This window comes from Toxotes jaculatrix, chromosome 14 (assembly GCF_017976425.1).
Source record: "Toxotes jaculatrix isolate fToxJac2 chromosome 14, fToxJac2.pri, whole genome shotgun sequence".
Taxonomy (NCBI): domain Eukaryota; kingdom Metazoa; phylum Chordata; class Actinopteri; family Toxotidae; genus Toxotes; species Toxotes jaculatrix.
In genome coordinates, this window is record NC_054407.1 from 3,632,854 (window position 1) to 3,659,097 (window position 26,244).

At 44.7% G+C, this 26,244-nt stretch overlaps 1 protein-coding gene across 1 annotated transcript in view; it reads left to right on the forward strand.

The window, feature by feature from the left end:
* Positions 1–26,244, forward strand: part of chd7 (chromodomain helicase DNA binding protein 7) — a 65,323-nt gene that overhangs the window by 13,565 nt on the left and 25,514 nt on the right. The window contains exons 2-13 of the mRNA XM_041054492.1: positions 3,946–5,540; positions 5,875–6,203; positions 11,547–12,016; positions 19,705–19,849; positions 20,558–20,689; positions 20,848–20,913; positions 22,197–22,252; positions 23,306–23,420; positions 23,742–23,825; positions 23,925–24,062; positions 24,683–24,804; positions 25,494–25,737. Coding sequence (XP_040910426.1) covers positions 4,067–5,540; positions 5,875–6,203; positions 11,547–12,016; positions 19,705–19,849; positions 20,558–20,689; positions 20,848–20,913; positions 22,197–22,252; positions 23,306–23,420; positions 23,742–23,825; positions 23,925–24,062; positions 24,683–24,804; positions 25,494–25,737 — 3,375 coding nt within the window. The 5' untranslated portion in view covers positions 3,946–4,066. The remainder of the gene's footprint in view (positions 1–3,945; positions 5,541–5,874; positions 6,204–11,546; positions 12,017–19,704; positions 19,850–20,557; positions 20,690–20,847; positions 20,914–22,196; positions 22,253–23,305; positions 23,421–23,741; positions 23,826–23,924; positions 24,063–24,682; positions 24,805–25,493; positions 25,738–26,244) is intronic.

Genomic DNA, 26,244 nt, shown 5'->3' on the forward strand with positions numbered 1-26,244 from the left:
TACACATTTAATTTCTAGCCCCCTCTAACTGTGCACAGTTATTTGCGTGGTGTAAAGGCCTTATAATATTTACAACTTGTATAGAAATTTGGGAGGCACTTGATTTGATGCAGCAGATCTCGTTGCTTATCCAGATTTGTCAGTATAAGTTGCAGTGGTGGTTGAATAGTGGAACCAACTGATAAATCAATTCCCCCTGCTTCCCTCAGTGGCCTATCACAGATGTCAGCAATGCCGGTTTTGTGGTATATGTTGTATATGCACCGATATGACTACTTTTTCTTTTCTTTTCTTTTCTTTTTTTTTTTTTTTTAAATTAATAGAACATGCAGATACATAGCTGGAATAGACAGTGGTGTGGAGTAGAGCAGTGTCTTCATGTTAAGTTGCTAACTTTTTCGTGAAACACAGCTGTACACTTGCTGGAAGGTTAATAAACAGCCCCATCATTTTCCCTTTTCAATTGGCTGCAGACGGAATTGAAGCACGTTTTTATTTGCACATAGAGCGAGAAAGTGAGATCCAATCACAAGTGGTCATGTGGAGACTACTTAATTTACACACTATGTTAGCCACTGAGCAATTAGCATAAAGAGGTAACGGCATATCACAGCATATATAGTACCACTGTTTAAACAGATACCTGTACTGTGTGAGTAGTACTACTGAAGCTTTAAGAATCTATGCATGTCTTACCTGTCCTTGCTTGTTGCTGAACATAATATAATAAAAAATTGAGTAGCACCTGTCTTCATGGTTCAAAGAAACATGGAGGAATTGGCTTGTTAACTGCTATTTACACAACAACATTATATGCTCCCAGCAGAAGGCCCAAGGGCATGAAGGAAGTCTGTTTTACTGTAGCCCTGTGTTATGCTAATGTTGATTGTGGTCTTACTGCTGACTGAATCTGCATTCTTTATTGGTACCTAGAATCTAGGTGTCTACTATAATATACGTGATACTGTAAAGTAACTCCTACAAGTCTCATCCGCGAACACTTGGGTTACTAGTGACTAGTACAGACAGAGAAATGTCATCGTTTAAGTTTTCTTGTTAAATGTTAAAATCTCAGTAATGATACCCTGCTAAGTGGTTGTTTAATAGTCTTAAAATATGTATTTAACTTGCTTTTTCTGTAGTTTTTACAAGTGGGAGTCTGACCAGTATATTGACCATTTTAAACTAGTGAATATGATAAAACAAAAAAAGAAACAAATTGAATGGAAAACCAACGGTAGCTGCTTGGGCTGTTTTATTGTCAGTGCTGATATTGTGTAGTTTGTCCAGCAGAGAGCATTGCGACTGGAAATCTGTTGACAGCATGATTTTCTGCTTAAGAAGGATCTAGCGAGTGAATGAACAACAGCTCTATAATTTTCTCCCCTGTCAGTATAGCACTAACAGCCACTATGTAACGTGCAGGGCTAAGTTTGGAATAGGCAAGGAAAGGAATGACTGGTTGACTATGGATGATAAAAAAATATAGAAGAACTAGTGATGTGCGACCACACGATACATATTGCGAGGCTGAGCATCACATTTTATGTTGATTTTGTACTGCTGGATATCACTTTTTGATACATTTTCCCATTGCTGTTAATGGTTCACCATCACATTTCAAAACAATTGGCTAGAACAGTGGAAGACCACCAGGAATTAATTAATAATGTGCACAGTGAGAGATGACTGTCTAATCTCGTCTTGTTGCTACAGTCTCAGCTACTGTATCAGTTTACTGCATCATTAAAGATGGCATGTGTTTAAATGGCGACATAAATGGTGGTTGAGAAATGCTTTCCTGTAGCTTGCATCATTTAGTTAGAAATGAAAGAGTACCAGTAAATGGATATAGTAGATAAAATAAAATTAGTCATAGCGACAGACATGCTGCTACATAGATATTGGGTTAAACTACATTTAACCCAATATCTATTATTGTATCATTATTAATATTTGTGTGTTAAAGAGACCCCTTTACCAGCCAATTATAATCAACAACAGCAGCAATAATATATTATTGTGTCGCACAACTTTTGAATATTCATGTTGTATTTGTGTTGCAGTTCAAGATGACTGGCAATAAAACAAGTTGCAGAAGAAACAAAAGTCTGGTTGACAAATCAGTTTGAGCATTTTTATCCCACTGAATAAAGCTGAAGAGAAAACATCTGTCTTGTGACAGGAAGCAGCAGTGTTTCTGTGAAATATTTTGACAAACACTAGCACCAACAATGCTGCCGCACTGCCATGCAGGATCTGCCAGCTCTCCTTTCTATGGTTTGTTATTTTCTGTAATTACAAAATGGTTCATTTGACTGTGTATACCGACAGCTCTGTGATAGACTAGTGAGCTGTCCAGGATGTACCCCACCTCTTACCTAATGCATTCTGGGATATGTCTGAGCAGGCTGTACATTCACACGGTTAGCCTGCTGCTAAAACTTAAGCTGCTCCTTTGACCCAGAACCTCTTAGCCAAAACCATCTGTACCTACACTAATTATCGTTAGGTGGTGGTGCAAATTATTATTATCATTATTAAACCCATTTTAGTAGAAAGATTAAGTAATTTATGGAACACAATTTAGTTATTTGGTTGTACAAAGTATTTATTAGATAGGGGAAATTAATAATTAATGGACACTATTACATGTGAGGAAATATTAAAACATTTTTGCCCTGATACCTGCTGGTCTCTGTAATGAACCAATAAGTGAAGGGGAGTGTGGAGGAGGAAAGAAATGAGGTGAAGGGGGGGAGGGGAATTCTGCAGCGTTAGAAGTTGGATTAGGTGTTTTTTTTTTTGCAGTGCATTGAAGCAACAAGCAAACCTCCCCCATCTTCTCCCCGTCTCAGTCTCTGATATGGCCTACACCTACTCATTCATGCATGCTTAGATCCACCTACAGTACCTTCACCCTCTCACTCATGCAGACCGGGGTGTCGGGTTGGCCACCCAGTCCCTTAAATGTTGACTGTATTCACACACCTCTGGAGTTTTTTTTCTCATTTTTGCACACAACTACAGCTTGTTTGTTAATAATAAAGTAGGTTTGTTTTGTTCATGTTTACATTCCTTTTATATCCAGAGAGATTAACAGACAGGGATGCACAGACCCTTATCTTCACACATCTGCCAGGACTGACTGACTGGCCAGCTGAATGGCTTGCTGACCTAGTAGCTAACTACTGACTGATTGGTGGATGGAAAACCTCTCTGGTCTGTTGGATGGCTGATTGCTGGCTGACTGGATGGCAGCTGCTGCTGTTCAAACAGAGTTGCATCTGCTGGCCCCTTTGTTCTAACACACACACATTCAATGACTTCGAGTGTGTGTTGAAAAAGAAAGAAGTTCTTTTGTTCGGTAGTAAAATGGAGGTGGGGGAGGGTTTGGAGGGAGAGCTAATATGAAGTGTGTGTGTTTTGGGGTGTGTGAATGCAGAGGTTTTTTTTTTCAGTTGGGGTATGTTTTTTTTCTAGGGTAGTTACATCGGATTAACTTGCTTAACATGCAAGTTAATCTGTTGCACCTTTGACAAATGGCTAATAAGGCTGCTGAAATGTTCAAACGAATACGTTTGTGTGATGAACCATCCAAAGAGGGCTGAGTAATTTTGAGAAACTATATACTTGTGAACTTCTGAACAGTATTTTAAGTTGTGATAATGTCCTATCAAGTCCTGTACTGAATATTTTCTATATGATTTAAATTTGTCTTATGTGAGACTAACCACAAACTTAAGGACTTCGTCTAAATGAAGTAAAGAGTTTTTAACCACTTTATCGGAGAAAAGTAAACTTTTAATTAAGTTTGCTAATTACTTTGGAAAAATTTGGTTAAAATTGTTGATATAAAGTAAGATATTCCACAGCCAATAGACTTTAAATTACTACATTGTTAAAAGTAATTCTTTATCTTTCCGTCTCTTTCTGTCTCTTCAGGAACTGTAAAGAGGACCATGGAGTAACAAGCTTGAAGTTAGCAGCTAGCTGATTAGCTCCTCACTGCACAACACACCTCCCTCCATCTAGTCCCCTCCATCTGTGGGCCCCCCACCCAGCCATGGCGGACCCAGGGATGTTGAGTTTATTTGGGGACGATGCAGGGCTGTTCTCAGATGGATTAGATGGTTTAGGAGGCTGCTTCCCTCAGCAGCCTGCCCCTGGCCAGTCCAACCCTCTAGCCCAGCAGACTAATCCCTCTTTGAACCACGAGCACCAGGGAAACCGGGGTTACCACCAGGGGATGATCCATGGCACTGGGACTGGCCCAGGGCAGCCTAAATTGGGGCAAATTTATGACCACAACCCCTACACAGGCTACGATCAGTCTGGTGCCCCTGGAGGACGAATGATGGCCCAGAATGGTCCCAGTCAGGGGCCACCAAATGTGAATGCGGCCATGAATGGCATGGCTCCCCACTACCATAATAACCCAGCTAACTCTAGTAATCCCCACCATGGGTACCCAGGTGATGCTGGGGGAGGAGGAGGTGGGGGTGGAGTTTGGGGGCAGCAGCAGCAGACCAGATCAGCTTATCAGCAACCTCCGACACAACCAGGGGGTGGCCCCAATCAGATGGGAGGCTACCAGATGTCCCAAGGCAACTATGGTGGGATGCAAGGCCCACCTGCACCCAATGCAGCTCGCATGAACCAACACTACCCTCCACAGAGCATGGCACCCCCTCCTGCTCAGGACCCATCTCACTACCTGGGACATGTTGGAATGGGGGGGTCCCAGATGAGGCACCCCCAGCCCCAGCCACAACCCCAGGGCTATACCAACATGGGTCACACACCCCGATACCCACACTCCCCCTCCCGACAGCCCTCCCACGCACATCAGCACCAACAGGGCATGGGGGGGTTTGGGGGAGGCCAGTACTCTGGCTATCAAGCCCAGTATGGAGCCATTGGACCTGGGATGGGCCAGGGTGTTAATACTAATGTCAGTACTAACACCAGTCAGGCCATGGGACCAGGGCAACTTGGCCAGAGGTTTAACCAGGGATCAGGCCCAGCAGCTGGGCAGCAGGGGCAACGATATCCCCCTGCACCACCACAGCAACCCCAGTCCCTTCAAACCCATTCTGCCCCTATGCAGCAGCAGGCAGGACAGCAGGGCCAGCCTATGCACCCCCTAAACCACACCCAGCTCCCCCAGAATGTGCCCCAGTCTCAAAACCAATCCCAGTCCCACCTTGCCCCCCCAGCTCAGGGATCTTACCCCTCCCCATCATCCATGTCCCCCATGCGGGTTTTGGGAACCCCAACCCCTCCTCCCCAGCAGGGCAGACCCCCTAGTGCAGGACTAGCTGGGCCTTCAGAGGTCACAGGGTACCCAGCCCTGCAGTCTCCATCCAATGCTATGCCCCATCCACAGAGAACTCCCCAAACCCCTCTATCTGCCCCACACCCCCAACACCAGCAGCCCCACAACATGGCCCCCAATGCAGGGCAGATGTATCCTGGCATGGGGCCGCAGCGTGGTCCACAAATGGGTCCAAATAGGCCTCAGCTCCAGCAACAGCAAGGTAAGCACTGTAATATTGATACTGTCCCATGCTGTCTTTTCACAGGTCTGACTTCGGTCACTTTATTGGGACCCATTCGAGCATCTTGTTTACTTAAGAGAACATGAAACTTCCACCATATAGGTACCAAGTTTAAATGTTGATGGTGTTGTTGTTCTGTAGCCATGACAATTTGCCTATTGCTTATTGGTGATTGAAACAACACAAAAAAAGAACATAGAGGTATTGGCTAAATTTCAGTGTCTTGGTGATGGAGAGCAGGTGAAACATGTTACTACAGGCATTATACATTAGCACAATCGGTTATAATCCCTCTGCCTGTCTCAACTACCAGGACCTCATGAAGCTCCGGTCAGCCAGGGGGGAGACCAGCGTCTACTCCAGGCACAGCAGCAGGCTTCTCGAAGTGGGCAGCCCCTGCAGTCTGCTCCCATGGGTTTCCAGGGTCCGCCTGTCAGTCAACATGGAGCTCCGGCCGCAAACCAAGGCCTAGCACCGCCTGCCCAGAACACTCAGACACAGCACGCACACCTGCCCCACCACCACCTGCAGAGCACACCCCCTCAGTCCAACCAGGGATCCAACCCATGGGCACCTACACCTCCCGCCTCCCACCCGCTTTCCTCCCCCCCTCTTACGCCACAGAAAGTGCCTCACATACAGGTGAGTCTCCGTAAAACAAATGCTTTGATGTGGTAGCAACACTGTGTGTGTGAGTGTGACAGAGATCAAGACTGTGCATTTGTTTTCATATGTGGGTGTATTTCATCTGAATGTTTATTTTTCATGTGGGTGGGGGAATGTGTGTGTTTGGAGTGTAAGGGAAGTGTGTGATGTGTGTGTGTGCATAAATGTGTGTGTACATGACATTTGAAAACACAGCGGTGCATTGGGCACTGGCTCATTGGGGTTTTGTGTGCATGTTTGTGTGTGAGTGTGCTCACATCAGTGTTTTTTTTTGCCTTTTGTGTCGTCTGCTGTCGGTCTAGTGTGTGGTTGTGTTTCCGTGTGTGTGTGTGTGTGTGCGGGGGGGAATGGATTTTTGCAGCTGTTTGTTTCCTGTGAGCTGCATATCCTGAGACACGTGTGCAATACACACACACATGCATGCACACACAGAGAGGCGCCACCAGCATAATCTCTCCTCCCTCTCGCTCCCACATCTCCCCCTCCTCTGTAGAGGAAACCTCCCTTCCTGTCTCTCCTTTCTCCCCGTCTCCTCTCTTTCCGCTCTCTCTCTCTCTGCCTGCCTGCCTGCCTGCCTGCCTGCCTGCCTGTCTGTCTGTCTGTCTGTCTGTCTGTCTGTCTGTCTGTCTGTCTGTCTGTTTGTCTGTTTGTCTGTCTGACTGACTGACTGTTTGTCTTATCCATTTCAGGGGTGTCATCTCTTAGTTGATGTTGTTGTGTAGCCGGATGTCCAGAGAGACAGACAGTTTAGAAAAGGAGACAGTGAGAGGAAAAAAAAAAAGCTGGAGGGTGATTAAGAGATTGGGGGAGGGGAAAACACTAAGAGGAATGAAGTGGGAAAACAAGCAAAGATCTCAAGAGAGGGAGTCCAGGATCTCTAGCAAAGGAGACGAGGAGGAGGGGAGGGCTGGTGGGAAGAGGTTAGCAGTTCTCAATGGCAATTTCCCTGTTTGTGTGTGTGAGCGTGCACCGTCACCGCTGCCTGCGTCACGTGCCTTTGGCTTCCATTAGCTTGTTTTGTTGCTCAAAGCCCCCTTTCTCCACTGACCCATTCACACACAATAGCAGCCCTGTGGCCACACACACACACACACACACACACACACACACACACACACACACACACACACACACACACACACACACACACACACACACACACACACACACACACACACACAGATCTAGTCCCCTTTTTCTCTTCCATTCTCATCCACACTGCTCCCCTCTGCTCGTTTACTACACCCCCACCCCACCTCCAAGCCTGTGCTGCTGCGTTTTTTTGGTTGACATTTCAGCCGTCACACTTAATTTATCCAGCACTTCTGACCTAGATGCCAGGTTGACTGGTGAGCCCTGGTCCTCGCCTGGGCACGTTGCGTGCGCCGCCCTCACTGTGGCTGCAGGCCCGGCAGCCCCCATCATTACCCACACATGCAGACACACACACAAACACACACACACACCGACAGCGTGGCTTGGGATAGTGTGGCCTGGAATGGGATGGCAAATGTGCCTGGAGAAATAGGATAGTCTATCTAGGGGAGTACTCAGTGGTGTTTATGTATGTGTGTGTGGATCTGCGGCACAGTAAGGGAGTTCTCTCTGTGCCTCATGATGCACTTGTTAGAAAGAGCCACACACTCTCCAAGCTGGCCAGTCAGTCATGATGACTGTATGTCTGGTACTCTAAGCTCCATCTGTTCACTAAGCATGGTTATTACACATGCACGCACACACACACACACGCGCGCCTTCGTCAGCAGCTCAAGGTCACCGCTCTGGCAGAGTGCTGTGCTGTGACCTTTATTCTACATCTCACTCACACACTGTGTTGCGTGCAGCACTCTAGCTGACATATAACATGCCTGTCTTGCCCCTCCCCCGCTCACACACGCTGTCAGTGAGCTGCTGTACCATCCATCTCACCAAGGCTCTGCAGCTACGAGGACATGCTTCTCTGATGTTTTGGTCGTCGTCTCCTCGTTCACAAAATCCGTGAAATCCATGTTAGGTGTGTGCTGTAATAAGAACATATTTCTCAGGAATTTCTCCAAACAGTATTTAACACACTAGTGCCACTTGTTTCCCCCCCCTGTTTTTTTTTTCAGAGTTTAACCCAGTTGAGCTATCTGTTCATCAAAACAAATGGATACAGCTGTTGTTGAGATGGATATGTGATCAGTCCTGTCAGGACAGTGGACTCCTAGTTGCAAACTAAGTGGAAAATAACCTACAGAGTGCCACTGCAGATCAGTTTGGTTGCTTCCTTGTTATGAAAGATGACACACTTAAGCATCCAGATACGAGAACGAGTGTGGTCAGCGCACTAAGCTAGTTCTTAGTAAACTGATTCATCTTGGTTTTGGTGATGGAGTGGTATGTTGGAAACCCCATCTCACCTGCCTAAAGGGCAGCATCTGCTGCTACATTGTCTGGTGAACAAGGAGGACGTGTGTTCCTCTTTACATACACTTAGTGATTTTGATTTTAGAGGCCAAGCAGTTGCCTGAATTATTTTTAAGAGTGAGATCTGAGTTTTCAAAATATACATTATCTATACAGTCAGTGTTCACGTTTTCAAAACGATATAAGAAAATTGTATGCAGTATTTACCCTTTCAGTTTATGGCTCATTGACCTTCTCATCGACTGTTAAACTAAAGGTTAATTGTGCTTTTAGTCCAAGCAAAACATTAATCTCTAAAATTATATAAAACAATAGCCCATGTTAATTAAAAATAGGTCTATCTAGTGATTCTGATAGGTTGAGAATTGACTTGAGATGGGGGGTGGCATGGCGTGTGATGGATGTGCATATAGAGACACATGCAGTTTAGTGTGGGAGAGTGTAATGCAGGTAATTTTCCATAGCAACAATTTACAGATGTCAACTAAACGGCTAATGCACAGGCTATCGGTAGATGTTTACAAGGCGGTTATCTTCAGCAGTGTGGACCAGCACTGTTTCTCCCTCTATGTTGTGAGTAGAGTGTGTGAGAGGAAAAATGCAGTCATGGGCACGGGTCTACCTAAGAAACGGGTTATGTAACACAACTTCAAAATATATAAAAATAGACAGTATTATTTTATCCTATATCTTGTTTGAAGATATATCGATATACCTTAAAAAGTCAACATTCTGCTCAGCCCTAGCTAGCAGCTGTCACTTTTGGATGAGGGTGAGGGGGGTGGGGCATCTGAACGGATGGACTGATTGAGGGTAGAAGCTGAGCAATTTGAACAGGATATTCTTTCACTCCATCCTTGGGGAGTCTTAAGTGTTTTTGCCTGACAGATTTAAACCTACATCTCACTCTTCTTCCTGCTCTTGCTCCCTCAACTTCTTCACCCTTCTTTACTCACCTCTATCCTCATTCTCTGTCCTCCATCCTCCCTGTATCTTGACTGAGTCTTTTGTGTTAACCATGCAGCCGTTCTGTTGGCGTGGGTTCTTTACGGATCTTTACATTAAGTTCAGTTATTATTGACAGCTTGTTTTGGAAATGATGGTGGTGATGGTGCTTTAACAGAGAACGATGAAATTTTCTGTTCCTGATCAATTTTCCATTCCTACTATTTAAGATAGTGCAAGTGAACACACCAGCATGCTAAAGTCACCCTGCAGAACACCAAACCTGGCACAGGACTCGAGTGTGTGTGTGCGTTTGTGATTGTAAACACTTTGTGTGTCTCCATTGTCATTCAAGTGATTGATTATCTGGGAAGCTTGGCAGGAGGACAGATTTATCGCTGGGCACCGCATTCCCCTCATCTGTCTCTCTCTCTCTCTCTCTTCCTTTCTGATTGTCTGTCTCTCTCCCCTAGCTACACCTCCACCCCACTCACTCCCCCCCATTTGTGTGTCTAAATGGCTCAGTTTACGTGTGTGTCAGCAGGTGTTTGTGTGCAGCGGTTTGTGTGATGTGTGACCTTGCAGTTGTTTGGTGTGTGTGTGAGCACATTAGCATTCTCCTGATGGAAGTGGACTTTCAGTTATAGCAGCCCAACTCTTTCCTCCTCCATGTGAGCACGACCAAGCTAGGAGTGTGTGTGTGTGTGTGTCTGTCTGTCTGTGTGTGTGTGTGTGTACACAGAAGGGAGCTGCTGCCGTAGCATTTTGCTCTAAACTTGCTGATGCTCACACACACCTCACTGACACACTTTTACACACGCAGAAGTGCACATGCACATACACTCTCAAAGGCATAGTCTCTCTAGCTCTCTTATGATACACGCACACATACTCCCTCGTTGTGCCTTTTTGAAGTATGGAGATAATTTATTCGTGTCATGATGCCTGATTTCCCATCTGCTACTGGGACCCTGAGCAGCTGGAGAGAGAGGAAGCGGGAGGGAGGGAGGGAGGGCTACAAGAGAGGGAAAGGGAGGAGAGGCAGCTGGAGAGGCTCCCAACAGCTGGTAACCAGTTTCCTGTCACAGAAAGCTTACTTGGGAGCAATGAGGAGGAGGTGGAGGAAGAAGGAGAGAGGATTTAGTCTACAGGAGAGCAAGGGGGGGAGGAAAAATGAGGTGTCAGCCGGTTTGTTTACTGAGGTTAGCCCTGCTCAAGGAGGAGGCAGTAGCGTGGAGGAAACCGTAGCAACGGGGAGTCCTGAAGAGAGGGAGGATGTGGCAGCCATGTGCGTGGATGGATGGATGGATGGCTGGATCCCCTCTCCCCCCTCTGCTCTGTAGTCCGCCATTACTGACAAATTCAGCCTCCACCCTGCAGAAAGTGTAACAGTATTGACTGACAGGCTGGCACGGCTGAACCAGCGTTGAAGTAAAACATAAGCAGACATGCTTCATGGCACATGTGCTCAGGCTAATCCACATGTGATGTGATTTAGAGCTGAAACAATCAATTGATTACTCAGTCAGCAGAATTTTTAATCAGCAGTACTCTTCATTATTGATTAATACTTGAAGTCACTATTCAAGTAAAAATGGCAAAAATTCAGATTCCTGCTTCTCCACTTTGAATTCTTGTTTGTTTTCTTGGTCTTTCGTCCGCCGTGTTGCACCACCATGTTTCTATAGCAGGCCACAATGGACAAACCAAACAGTGGCTCTGGAGAGGGCCTTTTGTCATTTTTTTTTTTACGGTACCTGAATACCACCGTTAGAGAGGGGGGAGGGGTGAGGAGGGGAGATATTTAGTTGGTTGCAGCCTGCACCTCACCACTAGATGCCATTAAATCCTACATACTGGTCCTTTAAGTGGGCTATCATAAAGTATATAAAGTTTTTTTTTAAGTCTGATTAAAAGTTGCTTAGTAACTCAGATTAATTGATGCATTTCTCCCCTGTTCCCCAGCATTCCCCCGCGGAGCCGTCAGGCGATGCCTCAATGAAGGTTCCTGAAAGGCCGACTGTTGGTGCTGGTGTACCCAGCCAGCCTGTCAGCACAGAGCAGCCCAGCAACCAGGAGACCAAGCCAAAAAAGAAGAAGAAGAAGAAAGCAAAAGTAGCGGATGGAGAGGAAGAAGAAGGAGGGAAGAAGGCAGTGAGAGGAGGAGCAGCAGAGGATGACTCAAAGTCTGAATTTCCCAGATCAGGAAGTGAAGCAGGTGAACAGGTTACAGGCACAGGAATTGTAGAGGGAAGTTCACCAACGGTGGAGGAGAAGAAAAAGCGGAAAAAGAAACCAAAGGAGAAGGCAGAGGGCAAGGAGCCCAAAGAGCCCAAGACCCCGAAGACACCCAAAACGGCCAAGACCCCCAAAGAGCCCAAGGAGAAGAAAGCCAAGACCTCTACGCCCAAGACCAAGACCCCCAAGAAAACCAGGTAGGAGCAGCATTACTTGCAGTCACTTTGTATGTGTGTGTGTGTGTGTGTGTGTGTGTGTGTGTGTGTGTCTGTGCTCACTGAAGTACCAGTACAGAAGGCCAATTCAACTTGTGTCAGCTGTGAAGTGAAATGAGTAAACCATCTGCATCAGCTGGTGTTAACACTTATTAGTAGTAAGATTTGATACCGTGAGTCCTAAAGACACATTTGGCCCCATTAACCACTAAGTGGAAGTGTGATGTTTTCACTTCCACATGTACAGTACATATATGGAAATGGAAATGAATGAATCAGGAGGTGGCCAGCTCAGATGGATACTAGGACATGGAAAACAACTGAGAAAATATACTGTTTCTCAGTTTCACAGTCCCAGCAATGTGTACAATTTCTTATAAATTCTGCAAGGGGTGAAATCTGCTTGGTACAGTAAAGAAATCTGTTAAGTGTGTCCATTTTAATGTCAGACACACATGTTCGTACGCAACGACAAACACACACACACGCACGCACACTAGGTCCATTACACACGTGGCCAACCAGGGGGAACCGAAGGGGTCACAACCTCTGAGCTGTGAAAGAGATGACTACCACAGACTGTCTGTGTTAGTGTGTGAGATAGTGATCACAGGGTTTAGCCAAGCACAGAGCGTGGATTGCTGAACAGAAGGATCTGAGGATCAATCACACTTTTTTTTTATAGATACTGATTAGCAGGGTTAAAGCTATTGTCAGCTTAGTTTTGCATGTCAGGTGGAAAGTAACATTATTCACCAGCTTCATCAGTCAGCCCCTTGTCTGCTAACCTACTGGAAATGCCAGCGTTTTTTTTAAATGGCTGACGAAATGATTATTACACATAATGATAAAAATTCAAACATGAAATTTGGAGTATCTTTCCCTTCAAATGAGCAGTGGCTGCTTTAGCAAGATCTGAAGTTTTTATGAAAATGCTAAAACAAAGTGTAACATTAGCATAAGTAGGAATGAGGAAGACGTTATTTTTAAGAGTTACTTCTTCTTTTAAAGTTAGTCTTGCTTTAAATGATAAGGCTGCTGTGCTTTTTCTTTTTTTTTTTTTATCAACAAATCTGATGAAAAGACAAAACCCAGCAGTGCTTCTCTCAAGACTTGCCTGACCTGTCTGTGGCACTCAAGCTCAAGCCCATTCATTCTTCATTCTTACTGAAGCCATAAATCTTTGAACACAAATACATAGGTAACTTCACGTGTTCAAGAATGTGGTTGAAAAGGCGAGTAAGTGGACCTTATGTAAAGATTATTTTGTCAAACTGCAATAGACAAAGACTCAAAACAGCAGAACATTAACATTTTAATCAAATGTTACTCAGACAGGAGGAAACAGAGCATTTCTGAGGAACTGTGGGACTGAGTCAAAATAAAGGACCAAACGTTCTGGGGCCACTGATGTGTTTTTAATAGTTCTTGGACAACAGTGACGCTCTATAGCACAGAGATATATGTATATATATAATATATTAGGCTTTGATACACACTCAATACTTTATGATCAGTTTGTTTCTTTTGTTAAACATTCTCTCTTCCATTCAGTGATTTATATATTTAAATTCCTTACTAAGAACATAGCCATACAGATAGACTGATCAGATTTGTTTAGACTTCTTGAGCAGGATATAGACGAGCTTGATCAGACTAATAGGACTTTAATCAGTGTTTGTCGATATCGGCTTTGGTTCACTCTTGTTAACACAGAGCTCCCAGGTCTTATTCCTCACTTCTCTTACTCTTTCTCTCTGGCTTTTCTTTCTTCACTTTTCTGGGAATCACTTGTTAAGTCCCCCTGTTTTCTTAACGTGTACTCTGCAGTCTGTCCTGATTTGGATGCTTTCTCACTTCGTGTCATCAGATCAGAGAGATACTTTGGCAGGAGCAAAGAGAGTTGAGGGCATTTGTGTATGAGGGAGTCAGAGGTGGTTTCATTGTGTAGGTGGAAATTTGATCAGACTGAGGAATGTGTCAGGGACCCCCCCCCAACAGCCCGTAGTCTCTCTCCTCTATCGCTCTATCTCCCTGTCCTAGTCCTCAGTCTCTCTCTCTTCTGTCCTCAGCCCATTTTATCCCAAGGAAAAGGGAGGGCCAAAGCAGCAGGCAGGGGTCAGCGCTGGGGGAGGTGTGTGTGTGTGTGGGGGGGTGCGTGCACGCGTATGCATTCATCAGCCAGTAGAAAAGAGTCAGGGGCGGGGAATGTGGGAGACCTGGAGTGACTGTGAGGCAGTGGGGGGCAGGCCTTTTGTGTTTGTGTGCATGCATGTGTTGGAGGAGGAGTCGTTAGTAATCTTTGTGGCAGAAAATGGCGTCTAATGATAATGAAGGCCATGCCGCTGACCACTCCACAGCCACAAGTGTGTGTGTGTGTGTGTGTGTGTGTGTGTGTGTGTGTGTGTGAGAGAGAGAGAGAGAGAGAGAGAGAGAGAGAGAAGGCAGAGGAAATGTGGGGGTGGGGAAGTTCATTCTTAGCCCCCTGTTTGTGTGGGTGTGTGTATGCGTGTGTGTGTGTGTGTGTGTTGGTAAACTAGCTCTTATCTGTTGTCAGGCTTTCCTCCATCTTGAGTGGCGGCCTGGAGCTCCCAGGTTAATTTAGCATAATAATGGCTGCCGGCCATTCAGTGCTACTCTAAAATGGTGGACTGCTACAATCACCCAACTATCTTCTCCTTTATTCTTTCTTCTCCTTTCCCCTCCCTCCAATCCCACCTCTTCCTGCTGTAGAGGAGTGTATCCTTTCATCTTTTCCCCTCCACCGCACCCTCCCCATCTTCCCTCTTCCTTCTGTCTTTCTGATTTAAGCCAAGGACTGAGGAGTGAGTGTTTCTTTTTTTTTTTTCTCCTGCTGTCCCATGTTGTCTTTTGCACTTAAGCATATTCAATTTCCCTATTTTTGAATGAAGTTTGGTATGGCTCATGAGGTTGAGCTCTTCATTAGTCATGGTTCATTACTGATAGGAAAGTCCCGCAGTCTGTCTGCAGGTCTTTATGTCAAGTCTTAAATTCCAGTACAGAGTTGAATGCTGCCTCTCATTTAAATCAGTGTTTCTGTGGGCTTCTTTTCTTGTGGCAAGACTTCTTTCCCAAACTTAGTTTCAGGTTACTTTTTTTTTGCTTTTCTGTCTTATCAAAACACTCGATTTTAAAATCATTAAAGCTTTAAAATGAACTTTCATAAACTTCCCTCTCAGTGTAGAGGAAACCCTCTGTAAGGGCCCGAGCACATATGTTCCATTGCCTTTTTGGGGGATTTGTGCAAGATTTCCACCAGTGGGTGGAGAAATAAGCCCCAAAGCTTTTCATGTGGCCCATACCACGCTACAGCATATTTCTCTCTGCACTGTATTTGCATCTCTATGAACAAGTAAGCCACCGCAGAGCAGAGTCCTTCCTTTAATTGATGTAAGAAGCATGTTAACCCTTTGAACACAGGCTGATTTTCAGTTTTCACTTCCTTCATTTGCAGTTTGTGGCGTTTTCACCACACATCATGTAATGGTAGCTAAGCATTTTCAAAATAAGTCAAGATGCTCCAAAATACCATTAGTTTGCATGTCTCACACCCGCCCAGAGTTGTGATGAGGCAATATTTGATGTTATAAAGAGCACATTTTTCAATGTTTCCTTCTAAGCTGATGGATGTGTATTCTTGATTGACACTGGGGGTTCTTCTATCACTGGATAGAGTAATTTCCACTGATTCCTGCAGTATGTATCTTGACAAAGTTTTGACGGCGTTAAAGGTTTAAAATCTGGTGAGGTCAGTGGCAAGAATAGTTTGTGTAGGCCCACTTGGTCTTAGTGAAAAAGGCAATAAATGGAAATCCCCGATGACCACCATCCATTGCAGCTGCTAAAGAAGGTGTGCATGTGTGAGGAATTCAGTGAGAATCAGGTGGTGTTTGCCCGTCCGCTCAGCTCACTCCGCTCCTTTGACCTTGCTTTCTCTCCATCTTTCTTTTCCCTACCTCTCTTGGTCACACTCCCTCTTTCTGTCTACCTCTCTGAGGAAGTACGTCTATAAATAACCCAGCTCTCAGCTGCCACACCCTTCCCTGTGTGCGTGCGTGCGTGTGTGTGGGTGGATGGGGGGGTTAGATTTGTTTGCAGTACACATAAAAAAGTCAGACATGCATGCAGACACCTTGCATGTCTGCAGACGTGTGCAAATACAGCACTTCTTCAACACACACAGAAGATGTGTGTGCATGTGCGTGTTGCCTTCTGGCCACTGTTATTGTTTTATGGAGCCATGGGTCTAGTGTGTGTGTGTGTGTGTGTGTGTGTGTGTGTGTGTGTGTGTGTGTGTGTGTGTGTGTATGTGGGGTTCAGTGATATGACTCATCACGGCAGCAGGTGTCCCTTGCACCCCACCCTTCCCCTGTTTTTGGCTTCCTCTTCAGCTTGTCTCTTTCCGTCCCCATATTTCACTGCACTGCTCTGCTTCCTGTCTTTCCTTTAGCCTCCATACCCAGATCTGAATGGAGCATCTCAGCTCCTCTCTCACACACCCAGAGACACACGTGCACAGTGCACCACAGCTGTCCAGCACGTGTGAATGCAAAGCTATATGCCCAAGCGTGAATCAGAGACACCGGGGAGGGAGAGGGTGGAGCTTGTGTACACCTGGACAGAACTAGCCTTACATGGTAGACGTCTGATGTCATGCGTGCAGCATCGATCTAAGACCTTCACTTTTTGGTGACACGTTTTATCAGAATTTTCTAGCAAAACGCTGACATCAGTAATCACCTTATTTTCTACTGGACTTGAAATGTTTTTATTGAGGTGGTGGCTGAGCAGCGGTCTGTTTGAAATGGCAAAATTCACTTTGTTCCTTTAATTATATCCTTGTTTGCTAATTTTTTTTTTGTTCTCACAGCTCAACATATAACAGCACAACAGTATACATAAAATACCAATGACCCTGAGATATATTAAATACAATTTGCTTCATGTCCTGTATGTAATTTTAAAGTCTCTGGACATTTGAAAAGTTTGGATATTTTCATATAGTCAGCCTCAAAATCACTAACAGTGACATATATTTCATTGTGAATGGGTACCCCAAAAAAAGTAAAAATACTGGTGTACTACATAGCAAAGCAAGCTAGTCAGCGAGCTTATTTAGGCCAGTGTAAAAAAGCAGCATAAGTCGGTAACATGAAGCAGATCCTAGGTAGTTATTCAGATATTTAGAGGTACCATCCTCACTGCTCTCAGATATGACTGACATCGGTGTTTGTCAGTGTAGCCGTCAAGAGGTGGAGGAAATGAAAAAGCAGAAATCAAGATGTTTACAGCAACTTACAATATAACTCATCAACATTTAGACATTTTTTTTTTCAAGACTTCCAAGGTGTGTTTGGTTTTTATTAAGATACCAGTGGACTCTGGATTAGAGTGTAGGGGAAGTGGAGTGAGACTGTGTTTTATGTTGCAGATGAACAGTGAGGCTGAGTGGTGATAAGATTTGTATTCACAGCAAACGTTTATTTGTTCAAACAACTAAAGCATACTGGGAGAACTGAAGGAAAGGTGGATCGCTGGAGAGGAGAGTTGTGGAGTTGAGATGAGAAAAAGAGTAAAGAGATGGACTGAGCACAAAGAGTTGGAGGGTTGAGAAGAGAAGTGAGGCCATGAAGAAGCCAGGAGGAAGAGAGGGCAGAAGGCAGCCAAGTGGAGAAGTGTGTGTGCATGCATGTGTGTGTGGCCAGATGGCTCCAGCGTGTGGCGACCAGCCAGAGGAACAGGTGCAGGTCACATGACCAGCCGTTACCACGGAGATCGTGATTGCTCTTGGCGTGAGGATGAAAGGAGAAGGGCCCCAGGGACACAGAGGGGGCGAGAGACGAGAGAGGGAGTGAGGCACAGAACAGGAGAGAGGATGAGCGACATAGGCTCAGAGAAGGAGAGAGAGATATCCAGGCACACAGTACTGCAGAGGGCAAGACTGGAGTAAAGGCAACACACACACACTCGCACTAGAAAAGACACACAACTCTTTTATTGTAAGTTGGTGGAGCAAATTGTTATCTCCTCATAGTCTAAATGTCTAATTTGCATGTTAGTATTTTAAAAACAATATTTTTGTACAGTGCAGTTGGGTTTCGATAGCTTGTCCTATTGTGGATCTGGTTCCAGGTTTGCCAAATACCCGGATTCTCTAAGCTCCAGTGCTAACGAATCTCTTAGAAAACCTTTCATCTCTCGATTGTTTTTGCCCGGTGAAGGGACAAACATTACTGGTGGAGTATACCAGATGCTGTAAATTACCGTTAATACCACAGTAACTTTCGAAGGTTACCTTACTGTTAATCTGGTTAATGTGCTCCCCGCAAGCCGGTGTTTATACTTGGCAAAGATTGTAAAACAAACATCACTGGCTCGTGTAGTACCTCACTCGCTGGTGACACACAATGTAGGGCTTCCTATAACTTCAACTGAGGCTCTGGTGCAGGATTTTTGTTCACCGTATTTCACAAATCCAATTTTTGAGATATGTCATAAAAAAAGGTGAAAGCTTGGTGGACAACATGATTTTCATGATGAAAGGGATGTGCACCTGACACAGCAGAAGCTGGGCAGTGACCCACCTCCTGAGCGATGTCAACATTTAATTCCAGGAGCTCGTCCCCAAATGGGCGGAGATCATTGGAAATAAAAGCAGAACCTTTGACAATGGCTAGTCCCACCGGTGAAAAGGGACTTATGTATATGATCATGAGTAGAACTGAGTGTTTTTGCAGTCCAACTAGATCAAGTCAAAACTCAAAAATAAGAAGTGCACAAGTTTGTAGCCGGTATGATTTGTATTTGATCAGCGTTTTGTCTTATTTTCAGGTTGTAGCTGCAGGTTTAGTTTCTTGTAAATGTTGAAAACTAAACCCAAATGGATTATTGAGTGGATTCGAAAGGATTCGGACTCCATACTGGATGTGGTTGTCGTGTTAGCATGCCGTCAAACCCAGTCCCTGTACGCTGCTATTTGAAGATCAACATTTTGTGAACTGTTTCTTACCAGTCATGGCAGAAAAGTAACTGAGTACTAGGAGTGTGTGTGTGTGTGTGTGTGTGAGAGAGACACGGAGGAGGGGTGTTGTGTGTCCTCTCACCTTCCTCTATGGTGTGTATGCACACACATTTACAGATAGAGCCAGCTCCTCTTTCTTTCCATGCCAGAGATTAGAGCAGGCCCGGGGGCCTCTCAGCCCATCCCCCCTCCTCTCTCTGGGGCCTCTCCCTCTCTCCCTTTCTGTCCCTCTCTCTGTTTGTCTGCCTCTCTCTCTCTCTCTCTCTCTCTCTCTCTCTCTCTCTCTCTCTCTCTCTCTCTCTCTCTCTCATTCACTCCCTCTCTCTCTCTCTCTCTGGGCCCCCCTCGCTCTTCCCCTCTGTATCTCTCTATCTTGCTCCCTCCGCCTCCTCGCAGTCTTTCATCATATTAACCCCCTGTGTGCCAGAGCCTGAGGCACACTAATGATTTCTAAATGGGTAAATCAAACATGGCGACCACCCTGGGACAGACAGGCGCACACACGCACGCACGCACATACACACACACACACACACACACACACAAATTCCTTATAGTCTGTCTGTCTTGTGGTGGTTTTTTTTTTCTATATAGAACAGTATAAAGTTTTTTTTCTTTTTCCTTGCAGCAGCAAGAAGGTTGAGTCGGAGGTCGGGGCTAGCACCACAAAGAAGGATTCCAAGAGGAAGAGGGAGTCGTCAGTCAGCGACGATGTGGAGGTGAAGTCTCCGCCTCCATCGCCTCCTGAAGATGAGGATGATGACGGTGTACAGGTACAGGACACACACGTGGAAAAGTACCCAGTAGTTTTGGAGAGTCGATCTGACTTTCAGGCAACACACACCTCCAGAAAGTGTACAAAGTGATGGCTAATATTGCACTGCATCGGGAAGCCCAGTGAAAAAGGCAGCTATAAAACCTCTGCAGATCCCTCAGAGTCACAACCTGTAAAGACAGTAGGCACTGAGGCAGTAGGTGTCTACTGTTTTTGTTTTTTTATTCTTCAGTTGGTGCATACTTTTTTTTTTTTTTTTTTTTTGACAACATTTTGCATTTCACATACAGTTTAAAATGTTTTTCCCCTCTAGGTTTACAGCAATCCCAAGTGTATCTGTGAAAATGTATACTTTTTAAGTGCTGGTTTGGTATAGAACGTGCTATTTGGAGGAACAAGCATGAACAGCTCCACTCTATCCCTCCTCAGTCAGATTCAGCTATTAGCTGCATAAAAGAGTCTTGATACAGCCCTGTAGTTTCCTATTTCCATCATTGATTGAATATGTTGTCATATACAATATGATGTTTTTGTTGAGCGTGTCTACCTTTTTGGAGATGTATGTTTGTTCGCTTCATATTTTGTAATTTTCTAATGAAGCGAGAGGGGCACGTAAGAGCTAATCTGGGAATCTTTGGAAGCGCCACAAAACTCTAGCTGATGACCACGATGTTGACACCTTTGCATCTCTCCCCTCCTGCATCAGAAGCGTCGTTCCAGCCGCCAGGTGAAGAGGAAGAGGTACACTGAGGATCTGGAGTTTAGAATTTCAGAGGACGATGACAGTGGAGATGACTCACCAGCACCGAAATCCCCATCTTCATCCTCCCAACAGCAGGTGCAGCTCGGTTTCCCTTTGTTGGTTTAGAGTTACAGGCCAAAAATCTGGTGTTAAAAATCTTAAAGTTTGTTCCTAACTTAGAAGGGAGTGGGTGTAAACACCTGTAGAAGGCTGGCGATGTGAAACAGGACTTTAGTTATCCTGTGCATTTGCAGGATGTGGCTGAAGCGGAGGGGCCCATTGTGGAGAAGATCATGGGCTTGCGCACCACCAAAAAACAGGTGAGTTACCCAGAGGGAGAACAAACACAAACACAGCACACAGACACGCTCACATAGGTTAAATGGTTCACAGAAGATCTTGCCAAAGGACGGCAGTTGAAAATTAGCCAGCTGGCTAACACCTATGCATTTACAGAAATGTTGATTAATGTCTGTTGTGCTTATAAATAAGTTTATAAAAAAAAAAAAGAAAGAAAGGGCAGAGAGACACCCTGGCCAGAGTCATGGTTTATGTCATTTGATTAGCCGCCGCACCACAGCTGGCCTAAGCAGATTACGCACACACAGACACACACACACACAGCTCAGACAGCATGTATTCACTTGGAAACAAGACTTCTTGTATTTCAGTGCTTGGAGCTCTGAGTGTGCAAGAGGGTGTGTGCATCTGATTGACTGCGTGTGTGTGTGTGTGTGTGTGTGTGTGTGTGTGTGTGTGTGTGTGTGTGTGTGTGTGTGTGTGTGTGTGTGTGTGTGTGTGTGTGTGTGTGAGTGAATACTCTGCTTTGTTTTAGATGGCTTGTCTAAAGAAAGCTCATCCCTCAGCCAACACATGCATGCACATACAGTCACCAGCCAACTTTCCTTTGCTAGCCAGCTGCCAATGGGTTACCCCTCCCACACACACATACACATACACACACACACACATTCTCACAGCTCCATTCAGAGTTGACCCAGGGCTTGGCGCACAGCCAAAACCACAACTCTAGCTACACCAGACTCCAGGCTAGCATTTCCTCAGGCAGGGTGTGTGTGTGTGTGTGATTGATGATTCATGGCATTACAGTAGTAGTAGCATGGTGGAAGTGTGTGTATGTGTGTGTGTTACAGTAGTGATGGTGAATGGAAGTGGACGGCTGCACTTGAAAAAGCTGCTGTTGTGGTATTTCCCCTTTTGAACACACAATGTATGTATGGAAACAAGTAAATATGTTAGTCATACACAGAACTGCTTTAAGTAATTTAACAAATTACATTTTTTTAGGGGGTGGGGCGACATTTTCTAACTTCTTCTCCAAGTTTAATTCACACTTGGACGTTGATGCAAAACTGCAGATAGCTGCGATAGTGACGAGATATGAATGAACCAATGTTTTGTCTCAGTGAGAGAATGTCAAGCAAAGTGAGATATAGTGATGACTGACATGCCAGTGTGAAACTGGTCTGCAGGCTCCTTCTGCGCCACTTCAACCACATGTTGTATAATAATGATGATCCACTTCTGCTCTTGTGCACTTGCTGTATTTGCACTGATTTATAAACCTTTTTTCCCGTTTCAGCTGGAATTGGAGGAGGAAGTGGAGGTGGAGGAGTTCTATGTCAAGTTCAAGGGCTTGTGAGTAGCACACTAGTTTTTTTTTTTTCTTTTCAGCTCTTTTGTCTTCCACAGCAGGGCTCCCTCTTTTTTTAAAATCCTTTTTTCAACGCACGCACCAGGATCTCCATAGGTCCATAAGTGTGAAAGGCTCAGTATATTCAGCCAGAAAACCTCAGTAACTTTGCTTTGCCAAGTTACACACCTAGTTATACACCTAGACGCCTATAGGAAGATCGCTTGCTCCGTGGGTATTGCTGACCAAGTTGCTGTCGCAGGTTGATTCCTCTCACTCTCTCAGAAACATTCTCTGTGACACTTAGCACTTTTCAGGCTGTCTTTTTGAGCTCTTCGTCTCTGACAGCTGTAATTCTTGGCTGTTTGACAGATTTTCTCCCTTGTTTATGTCTGCAGTAACGACGTCGGGAGATGCTATGAACTCGTTTTCAGTCATCATGAATTTATTTCCTCCGTGGCAGCAAAACCCGTTATACCACCCTTCAGAAACTCCTGCAGGTTAAACTGGGCTAACGAACCACTTTTAGGGCGGACTAACTCTGAAAGACTCACTATAGACGGACTTAAACACTCGCTAGCCTAGCAACATTAAGGCTACAAACAAGCCATAAGACAGCACTGTGTAAAACATCGTATTACACTTGTACTCTCTCCATTCAAAAAGATGGAATCAACATAAAATTGTCTCCCACTTAAGATGACTCCCACTTTTTCAAATCCGGTTTTCAGAAAATATATCAATCTTATATTCAGACCAGTACGGTATCCTCTCTCTCTCTCTCTCCAGTGTGGTGAGAACTTTCAGCATATTTCTTTCCATTCATTTGACTTAGGCACTGTGCCTAAGGTTTAGAATGGTAGGGTATAACACACTTCATAGATTACTGATATACTAGTCTGTAGTTGTTCATTCAGCATCCATTTCCCATCCACCACTCTTTGAAAACCAACAAAAGAGCAGCAAGTCTTTTGTTGAATTTGCTGTAAGCACGACTGTACTTTCCTATTTTCATGTGAGTGGAATCACTTAGTCTGGTTATGTCCCTTGTGTCTCAGTTCGTACCTCCACTGTCGCTGGGCAGACCTAGGGGAGCTTGAGAAGGACAAGAGGATACACCAGAAGGTCAAGAGGTTTAAGGCCAAGCAACAACTCAACAACTTCATAACTGAGGTAAGACCAGAGCTCTATAGTCCTGTAAATAATGGCACATGGAAAAAAATAAACATGTTAAATGGGGATAACAAAATTTTAGACAAATTGAAAACCTTAGTCATGGATGAAGGGTAGAACACGTGAAAGCTCCAGGTCCGGGTGAACGCTGGTTTGCCTCTGATTGGGGTTTTTCATCAGCTATCTCCAAAAACTGTCAGTGAGTGGAAAAACAGGACTAAAATCATGTAGTGTGAGCTTAGCACAACACATGCTGTAATCCAACCCATTGTAAAACCGTCTCCCTGTCTAACAGTAAAACTTTACTTGCTTTCCCTCCAGATGGATGATGAGCCTTTTAACCCCGACTACGTGGAGGTGGATCGTGTCCTGGACGTTTCAGAGAGCACAGATGAAAATGGAGAGGTGCTTTGATCTCTTCTTGTCGTCTTTCATTGGTTTGAGCCTCCTTCTCTTCTCTCACTCTCTACACGCTCACCAAACCTTGCTCCTGTTTGTGTGCAGACGGTGACTTTATATTTGGTGAAATGGTGCAGTCTGCCTTACGAAGACTCCACCTGGGAGCTGAAGGCCGACATCGACCAGTCTAAGATAGAGGAATATGAACGCATCGCAGCACGCACACCCAACACTAAGAGAGTGGTAAGTAGCTCTGCGTTTGTGTGTGTGTGTCTCTCTCTCTCTCTCGATAGACACTCTTTGGGTGCTATCTATATCCCAGTCTCCTCCCAGTAGGCGTGCGCCTGTGTGTGTTTGTGTGTGTTGGCCTACTGCCTGCTCCTTCCTCCTGCAGATTTACAGCTCCCTTAATGCTCTCCACAGGGCCACGTTCTTGTGGTCTTACACATTCACACACACGCCCTGCTCCTGTGGCCAGTCCAAACCACTAACAGTGTGTTTAATGCTGAACAGAAGCAGCCGACTGGCTGTGGTCTTTCCCTCCATCACTCCTTTCTTTCCCTGTGTCCATCTATTTAACTACTGCCTACTGTTTCTCCTTAAGGACCATGTTTGAAATGCTCCATCTTACAGTGGCAGTATTTTGAGGCAGCTATATTTTTAGCTGCACTAACAGTGTGGCTCAGGGAATGGCTGGTTGGAAGCAGAAAAAAATATATAATGACTTTTGGACTGTTTGTGGTGGACATTCATCTTCCTCAGAGGATACACCCTTGGAAAGATCACCATCTCTGCACTAATGATTTGAAAGGGATTAACAAACCTCAGTGTCATTTAATAACCCAAATAATTTCTGCGTCTAGGATCGGCCTCCTGCAGCCGACTGGAAAAAGCTGGAGGGCTCCAGAGAATACAGGAACGGCAACACACTCAGGGAATACCAGCTAGAAGGCCTCAACTGGCTGACCTTCAACTGGTACAACTCGTAAGTCACCATTAACTTTATTTGGTTAGAATTAGCCCCAAACTTGACCCCGTAGCATAGGGCTCTTAGGTTTTCCCATTGCTGCCGTCCATGCTTTATACATATACTCGTATCATAGGAGTCTATAGACAAACATCTTCACTCAGCAGCACAAATGGGAGATTGAACTTAAGTCAGAGTACATATGATTCTTGTTGCCTGTTGTGTGTATGTTTTTTGTCTCTGAGGGTGTATGCTAGCCACAGACTTTCTGGAATATCATGGAAATATCAACGATGCATTCCGGGACTGAAAAAAAAATTAAGAAATTAAATCAAATCTCTCCAGATTGCAAATGGGAGATTTTTTCCAGCAGTCTAGCACCAAGTATTTTCCAAATTGTCTCACACATTTTTTTACATTAGATCACTGGAGTGGAAAAACAGACTCTCCCCTCTGGAAAAAGCAGCATTAATAAACCAGGAGGGGAAATCTTTTAGGTCATGGAAGCGCATTGACTTCATGTAAAAGTCATGGGATTTTACAGCAGGGCCACAATGGGAGTCGTCTTTGGTAACGGGCAAGTAGGAGGCGTTGGGGTCCTGACCGGTTTAGAGAAAATGAAATCCAAATAATATGAAAAACAGATCCTATATCAGCCCATGTGTTCTCCAGCCTCTCACCCTGTGCACACCTTTTGTCCTCCACAGACGCAACTGTATCTTGGCTGATGAGATGGGTCTAGGGAAGACCATCCAGTCCATTACGTTCCTCTATGAGATTTACATGAAGGGCATTGAGGGGCCGTTCCTGGTTATCGCCCCGCTCTCCACCATCCCCAACTGGGAGCGAGAGTTCAGGACCTGGACCGAGCTCAACGCGGTGGTCTACCATGGCAGCCAGGCCAGCCGCAAGACCATCCAGGCTTACGAAATGTACTATAGAGAATCACAGGTAAACAGAATGAGACAGAACTACTTAATTCTTCTTATAAAATATACGTTTCTGGGATGATATTTACTGCTGTTGGTTAAGAACAGAGCTGTGTTTACTGTGTAAATGAAGAGATGAATATGAAGCCTAACATTATGATGACATTAATCAATTTGTGCCTTTTAACTGTGCAAACCTGCATTAGGTTTAGAGTAAGGTTCTTCCAAACAGATACCCTAAGCTAACTGTGAAGTGCAGTTTTGATGATGAGCAGAGTTGATTCAGTCACACAGAATCGTATTTGATTTGATAGATTTATTTATACACACGCGGGTTCACGATGAGTCAGTCAGGATGAGTTTTACAGGAAGAAAAGAGAGAGGAATTTGAAATAAAACTACTCAAATCAACACATTTTTAGTGTGTAACAAGAGACAAATAAAATATTAACACAGAGACACAAGATTAGAACTTGGAAGGAGTTTGAAAAGAGTTAAACTGGTGTGTGGCTGAATAAGACATAAAATA